Here is an 8,303-nt window from a genome sequence, read left to right on the forward strand (position 1 = left end):
CATGCTCCTGGCCTAAACTGGGAACATAGTCCCAATTCTTTCACACAAACAATTTACTCTGTAAACCAGCATTATGTAAATGATCACTGATTTTCAGGTTTTGGGGAAAGAGATAAATTTATAGTTATATCTGCAGAATCCATTTAATTAGACATTTTAAAATATTTTCTGAAAAAACAAATCAAAGTTAATATGCTCTCTATAAAATATAAGTAACTACCTCACTCTATCATGACTTGCATTCTTAGTACTGTATGCTGAATGTAAGTCACTGGAAGTCATTCAGACCATTTGGAAGGCAGCTGTGCTCACCACTATACCACCAATGCCAGTCATTCACACCCTTTGGACCACAGCAAATTCAGTCATTCAGAACTCAGCAACCCAATTACATGTTAGGCTTCCATCAAGTTACACATACAGGGAATTCCCTGGTGGTCCAGTGGTTAGGACTCCGTACTTTCACTGCCATGGGCCCAGGTTCAATCCCCAGTCAGGGAACTAAGATCCCACAAGCCGTGTGGTGCAGCCATAAATAAATAAATAAAGATATAGAACAATTTTTTTTTTAAGTTACACATACAGAGAGTTTGTTTACATTATATAGCGGACATCTCTAGTTTTGTCTGCCCAATCTTTTGTGTTTCTTTTAGTAACAACATCCTGGCTTTCCCTGGGAAGCCACCCTTCCTGTATTGTCAGTCCATGTACCCCCAACCTCAGTTATCAGTTCCAAGGAAGGACAAATGACCTAGAACTGGCCCATCAGTGCACAGCATCCTCCTGTCCACCATGATCTGTTTAGAGGTGAACACGAAACACAGGCCAGGCCAGTGAGACTCAAGTGTCCGCTAAGTTTTCAGTCCAGTGGATGAAAATAGACGCCCACCAAAGTACAATACCATAAAATTTCAGAAAATTAGGAAAAAGAAAAGGTTCTGGGGGAAAATATCTGGTCAGAAACAAAGGATCAAGAAACAGAATGGCTTTGGACTTCACAGCAAACCTGGAGACAGAAGATGTTACAGCAACACCTTCAAAATTCTTTAAAAAAAAGATTTTCAATGGAGAATGATATAGCACACCAAACTAATTAGTTGAGAGGGCCAAATAAAGATATTTTAAACAGGCAAGATCTGAAAACTTTACCTTTTGTGCACTCTATCTCAGGAAGCTATCAGAAGATGTGATCCTCCAAAATGAGGGAATAAACCAAGAAATAGGAAGCTGCAGTATATTAAGAGACAGATCTCAGGATTCCAGTGAAAAAAGCCCTAGGATGATAGTTGTCTCCCTGGTTTAGCTAACAACTAGTCCAGATTAGGGCAAGTCAGAAGACTCCAGGAGAGATTTCTTCAGGAGCACGACAATGAAAAGGAAACTTAATCCATCAGAAGGTATCAAGAAGCTGAAAATTACAGAACATTTCAGTTATCTAAAAGTACTGAGGTATTTGGACAACTGATAGAGAATTGAATTTGGATTCGTAAAAAGAACATTCTACCTTGAACCACATAATGCTAATATTTAATAAAAGTGGCAATTTCATATGGTTCAATTTAGTAGAAAACAAAGGGATCAAAAAGTTGTAGAAATTATCTCCAGGGGAAAGAGTTGTGCAGAAAGGAAACACAATAATGGATATTTTACAAACCTCAGTTGTGACTAACATTTTCATAGCTACAATACTGTAAATACTGAATAGTGATTTAATTAGAATAAAAGTATAATGAAATTGCTAGACTCAGTGTTCAGAAGGAAGTCCTGTGTGTAGTAAGTATGAAGAAGATGAAAAAAAGAGCTAAATCTCCATCTTTTAAAGTGACCGGTAAATAAATAAAGCCTAAATCTGGAAAATCAGGAAGTAGCTATACAAGCTTGTTATTAGATATAAAGCTTGATAAGCAAGGAATTAGATGAAAGAATTAAAAGTAATTGCCACCAGGCTGGCAATTTCAAAAATTCAAGCAAGAGATAAATGAATAAGGGTCCTAAGACAAAGGCAGAGGGAGTGGACAAAAGGGAATGAGCGATATTAAGAGAATTGTATAAATAGCTATTGGTGATTAATTAGAACACCACATTTCTGGCTTGAACCATTAGACAGATGATGCAGTTACTCACTGAATCAGGTAAAATAGGAGGAAGAGCAAACATGGGAGCAAGGGGATACAGTACTGGACATGTTAGTGTGGAGACACATGGAGGACAAACAGATGGTAATATCATAAAAGCAATGAATATATGGGTCTAGAACTCAAGCGTAAAGCATAGCTGGGAGTAACAGATGTGAATCCACTACACTGTGACTGGCTTGACGGCAGAGAGAAACCTAACTTATTGACATGTGTATCCCCAGCACCTACCACAAATAGTGCCTAATATGTTTGTTTATTCATGCATTCACTCAAAAAAAAAAAAAGTGTCATTTGAAATACCAGGGCTGGGGAAATGGAGAAGAACAGTAGGAAGTTGAGGGAGTTCATGTGAGAAATTATTTGCTCTGTGAACAAGGAAGTCTGGTGGTTTGCTGTAAGGGAAAAGGGCAAGGAGCAAAGGAAGATGAAACAAATGAAAAGGGTTGAATGACATAAAGGACTGTGAATGTTGGAATAGTCAGCCAAAGGAATGGAAGAAACTGCTGGATAGGGTCTAAAGTCAGAATGTCAAGAAGCACTGTGGGGGGAGCTGAAATTGGACGCTGTATTGTAGTGGCAACGAGCCCAACAGCTGCTTTCCTCTAGCACCGCTCTCCCTTTCAGCCAGGAAGAATTATGCCTCCATGTTCTGCCTTCTTTTAGCACTGTGCTCCTACTGCTCCTAGAGCATTGATGAATATTTTATTATAGCTGTCTGCTCTATCTGCCCTTGCACACCATGAATTCCCCACCTTTGTATTCCCAGCACCTGGCAGAGGGCCTGCCACACTGCAGGCTCACAATCAACGTGTATTCAATTCAACTGAATACCTAAATCGAAGGAATAACTCTCCTACATATTGTAATCTGAAAAGCAAGCGAATTAAATGCTTATTTTCATGGGAGTATAAAAATGTGGTTGGGGTGGGGGGAACCACTGAGCTTTGACACAAAAATTTAAGAGCCCGATACCATTCAAAAGTGATAGACTTACCTGGGCCTGTCCAAGGCCTCCAACAAGCACCATCGGCTACACATGAAGGTGCGGCGCTTCCCCGACTGCTTGGCCAAGGACACCGACAAGGTCGAGGTGTCTGCCCGCCAGGAACTCAAGGAGCAGGCCTCAAAGTGACCGAGAAGTACGAGTGGGATGCGGCCGACGCCTAAAGGATGTGGTGCTTTGGACCCGCCAGCGCCAGCCCCATCATCGTCCCCGACGTCACCAAGGGCCCGCAGTACCTCAACAAGATCAGGACAGCGTGGCTGCCGGCTTCCAGGTGGCCACCAGGCAGTGGCGCCACCGAGTAGCACACGCGGGGCGTGCGCTTCGAAGACTGCGTGCCACGGCTGCTCGCGGATCCATCCAGAGTATCACGGCGCTGCCCCTATGTTGCGTGCTGACCGCCAGCCCCGACCCGCGGAGCACGTCAACGAGCGGAGATCCGGTGTTTGCAACAAGGGGCTGGTGCCATTTAAGGGGTCCTGCACAGGAAGCGGGGCCACGTGTTAGAGGGGTCCCAGGTGGTCGGCACCCCCATGTTTGTCGTGAAGGCCCATCGACAAGTCTTTCTGACTTCACAGCCGACCTGAGGGCCCACGCGGGCGGCCAGGCCTTCCCCCTCCGGGCACCTCCACACCTGCCCGCCGACTCCTCCGACCACATCAGGCGCCCCAGACAGGTCGTGGGGGATACGTGCGAGCACAAAGGCTTGAAAGAAGACGTCCCAGCGCCAGACAACTTCCGGGACAGAACGTAGGCACTCTTCCGCAACCCCTCCGCCCAGGGAGGTCTTGACGCAGCAACCCGCTTCCACCCGGCAACCCATACAACCGCGAGCCTCAAGTTCGCCTCACGACACCTCGCGAGACTCCAGACGCGAGATGCTCCACCTGCCAGGTTTCTGGAGCCCACTGCGTGCCTTCACTCGACATGAACACTTGGTGCCTTTTTTTTTTTTTCCGGTGCCTTTTTTTTTCCGTATCTATTTCAACATTTCAGAGCAACAGAAATGCCGTCGCAGCACATACTTATTTGGCTGGTGGAGATGGTAGAAGGAATGGGACACACAACACTTTTTCTTTTTTTTTTTAATTTCTTCGCAAGGAAACTCAAATGTCGCCCCTCCCTACCCCACCCCCCCGCCAAATTTAAAATAAACGCATTAAGAAGTTTATTTGGGGGTTAAAAAAAAGTGATAAACTTAAAAAAGCAAACACCTTGTATTATGGATTTGAGCATGTTTATGGAAAAATGAGATTAAAAGCAAAGCTTTCTGGACCTAAGTTGCTATGTTGTTGCTTTTTGTTGTATGTAGCTCTGTGCTTCCTTGCGAGATAATCATCAGATTCCGTCAGACTTTTTCTTGGGCAATGCCAAGGTTAACTGGGCGAATGAGTTTCAAAAATAAAAATGGGTTCACAGTAGAACTGAAGCACTGTAATCATTCAGAATGGTTATGCCACTTCTCATGACCCATCTAAAACTATTTAAAGCTCTTATATGGTTGATCAGCTCCTCTGTCCAAATTTTCAAATCTTCTGTTGACTTAGAAGAGCAAACTTAGACTAAGTATCTTAGGTGTTCATATGTTTATATATAAACATAATAGGTGATAGGGTATAATGAAACAGATTGATACAAATCGGCTAACATTAAAAAAAGTTTTGTAAATAAAATTCAGGTGAAGTTTTTGAGGAGATTATCTGACAGGAAGAAGGGAGGAAATAATGCCTATTCAAGGGCACCAAACTGTCCAAGTAGAGAGGAGGAGTTGATTCAATTTAAAGTCACTGATCAGGAACTTCGCTGGCAATCCAGCGGTTAAGACTCCGCACTTCCACTGCAGGGGGCACGGGTCCTGGTCGGGGAACTAAGATCCCATATGCCTCGCAGCCAAAAAAAAAAAAAAAGGAAAAGAAAAAGTCACTGATCAGGCCATATTTGATAGTGGGTGGGATTTCCAAGTGTTAAATATCAGAAGTAGGGCTCTCTGATTCTCTCCTTTCCAGAGCTATCAGAGCATAAGGCTGGGACTGGCCCAGCATGTCAGGGGCCTTATACAGCTAGATCACCCTCAGTCTCATACTTAATTTTGTTCCATGTGACCAGAATAAACGTGGGTTTAAGTGTTTGATGGTGCTTTGGCCTAAGGCCATTTAAATCAACTAGATTAGAAAAACGGTTGCTCCCTTGAAACAATAGGTCAGTATGTCATATTCCTCTGCACTGAGGTTAGGAGTCACAGTGCGAACTCTGCTTTACTTTGCATTTGTTTCTTTTATCTGTTTCTGCCACAAGAACTTTATGGAACGGTGTTGAAGTAGGATTAGGGTATTTGTGCCCTGGCCAAACCACCTTAAAACTAAGAAAATTTTTTAATGTTGGGATGCATTTTTCAAGGCATTGGTTTGGGCTGTGTAATGTCACTGAAATTCTCTCCTTACGTGTTTGTTTCCTCTGTAGTTTAAGAAACTACTAGCTTCTTAAAGATAAGAACTGTTTTCAGCCTACTTTATATTCCTAGGATATAACACAGAGCGAGGCACATAGTAAGCACTCAAATGTTTGTTGAGAGGGACTATTTGTCCAGGGCTAGTTGTATAATTAGAATTTCTTTCATTCTTGCAGAGTTAGGAACAAAGCTGCGCGGACCTGCTGCTATTTTGAGATGCTGACTATCATGGAAATTTTCCCGACCTGCTTTGTTGGAATTGCCCAACCACAAGAGCTCTAGTCAATGTAAAAACTGTACCAAGTATCTTTTGTAAAACCTTTGGGGCAGGGAGCGTGAGGCTAGGCAAGGAATACGAAACTTGAAGTATTCTCCTCTTGGCTCTGCTACTTATCTATTGACTATGGGAAAGCCACTTCATCTCTCGGAGGCCTTAATTTTCTCCTCTGTCTCTTGAGAGGTTTGTATTAAATTATCTCCAAATTACCTCCCAGCATTAACATCCATGTTAAGTTCATCTTTGTATTCCTAACACAATGCTGGACTCATAATATGAGCTTAATATTTATTAGTTAAATTAGATTGAAGTTGCCCCAGGGTCTCTAGTACATTGCTTTACAACGTTTTAGTTCCAACGTAACATTACTTTCAGTGTTAAGTTTTAAATTAACTAAATGGTCTCAGAGAAGAGGTTATTTTTCCCAAATTTTTCTTTATTCACCTTACATAAAAAACACACAGGGAAAAATATCATAGCAAGTCAACCTGTACTTTTAAAAATCTGAGTTGACAAATTTTGCCTTTAATCTTGAGTAAGGGATTCTCTTAGAGAATGAGATTTCGGTTGGGGGAAATGTTTTAAATTACTTGTGCGGGTACCTCAAGAAGTTTTAATAGCATACAATAACTAACAATGTATAAGTGAAAAAACACTAGCTTTGCATCTACAACAAAATGTATTCCCCAAAGAACTCACTGAAAACCCTCCTTTTAGTTTAGTTATTAAATGAATTTAAAAGTAATGTAACTATCTTTACTTTTTAAAAAACCTTTAATTCATACTTTTTACTAATTCAAGCTTATTTCTAACAATCAATAAAATTAGTGTGGTTCTACATATTTATATGATTACACACAAAATTATACAGAATTCTACATGAATATGGAATTAATTTTAGTGGTCATTGTTAATATTTTGAGGTTAAACACTCGTTTTTCAACAGCATTAACAAGTACCTGCTGGATGTAAAGCATCACTATGATTATGAAGAAGAAGGACTGATATTTTTTAACTGATTACCATATGATAGGCACCTTGCATTACCACATTTAACCCTCTCAACAACTCTAAGATTATTATCATCTCCATATTTCAAATGAGAAGACTAATGCTTAGAGAAGTCGCTGCGTGCTCCAGAGAAAACAGTGACATTCCATCCCAAGGTTGTCAAATATCGAAGTCCATCATGTTCCTAAACACCATGCTGTATCAACTTTGTTAGATTAACTGCCTCACATAGTACTTTCAAGAATTCATGAATTTGTCTAATCATGAGTTTATCAAAAAGCTTTCTCTAAAATTCAGCTAACTAGGTAGTCCCTTAAGGGTAAAAGATCCCTTAAGGGTAAAGTCCCTTAAGGGTAAAATATCTGCCCAAGATCCTTGAGTTACCAAAGAATGGTTATAATTTCTAATATGAATTTACCACTTCCCCTGATATGTGATAGCCAAACTGCAATGATAAAGAATCACTCTGTCACTGGTAGGGACATTACGAATGCTTAACACTGCTGCTAGTACCTACCGCAAAAGCAACTTTGGTTTGGTATTTCCCCTTGGCAGATGCTGATATCAAGACTTTGATAGTTAACAGTTTATTGAGTTTATCCAAAACTGTAGACCACAAAGATTCTCAGAAGTTTCTTTACTAAGTAACTATTGATATTTCAAAATACTTGTCAGTGGAGCTACTTAGAAGTCCTTCAAAAATATACTTATGTAATATATCTTCATATGGCTAACAGGTTAACCATTCCAAATTATCTAAATAGTTGTGTCCCTATAATTAGTCATATAGTCTGATGATCGATCAATAAATATTCACTGATATGCTTGGAGCTCAAACTTCTGTTATGCAATTCCATTTCTAGGGGTATTTTCTTAAGAAAGGTAAATCAAATATGTTCAGCTGTGCAATTTTTTATGATTGAAAATTTATAAGATACATGAAAATCACCAAAAGAAGACTGAAGAAAAAAGTACATAGAATGATATTGATGCACTGCACACCTATATTCTTTGACATGGGAACATGTCCATGATATATTGCTAAATGAAAAGATAGCTACTAGTTTCTATGTATAAAGTGACTTTTTTGGGGTTTATATTTTTTAAAAAAGTAAAACTGTATATGTATTCATGAGTATATTCAAAGAAAAAAATCTGGAAGATATGCTGTATTCCAAATTGTTAACAGATCTGTGAGTAATGGAATTATGTGACATTATTTTCTTCTTTAGATTTTAAACTTTTTTCCTGATAATATTGCAAGGAGAATAAATTAGATTTATAATCAGAAAACAAAAACTTTTCAAAATAACTCCAATAAGGATTTGTGGGGAGTTTAATCTAAGCAGCATATTTGAAATAAAACTATTATGTTTGCCATAGCCCCAGTTGGAAACCACAGTATCAGCCAGTTAAGTCAGTCAT

At 40.0% G+C, this 8,303-nt stretch overlaps 1 protein-coding gene across 3 annotated transcripts in view; it reads right to left on the minus strand.

The window, feature by feature from the left end:
- OTOGL (otogelin like) overlaps positions 1 to 3,229 on the minus strand; it is a 355,766-nt gene extending 352,537 nt beyond the window's left edge. For all 3 annotated transcript variants that reach the window (XM_079936918.1, XM_079936917.1, XM_079936916.1), the window contains exon 1: positions 3,133 to 3,229. In XM_079936918.1, the coding sequence (XP_079793044.1) occupies positions 3,133 to 3,176 (44 nt within the window). In that variant the 5' untranslated portion in view covers positions 3,177 to 3,229. The remainder of the gene's footprint in view (positions 1 to 3,132) is intronic.
- Between the last annotated feature and the right edge of the window lie 5,074 nt (positions 3,230 to 8,303).

Source organism: Stenella coeruleoalba (assembly GCF_951394435.1).
Source record: "Stenella coeruleoalba genome assembly, chromosome: 11".
Lineage (NCBI taxonomy): Eukaryota > Metazoa > Chordata > Mammalia > Artiodactyla > Delphinidae > Stenella > Stenella coeruleoalba.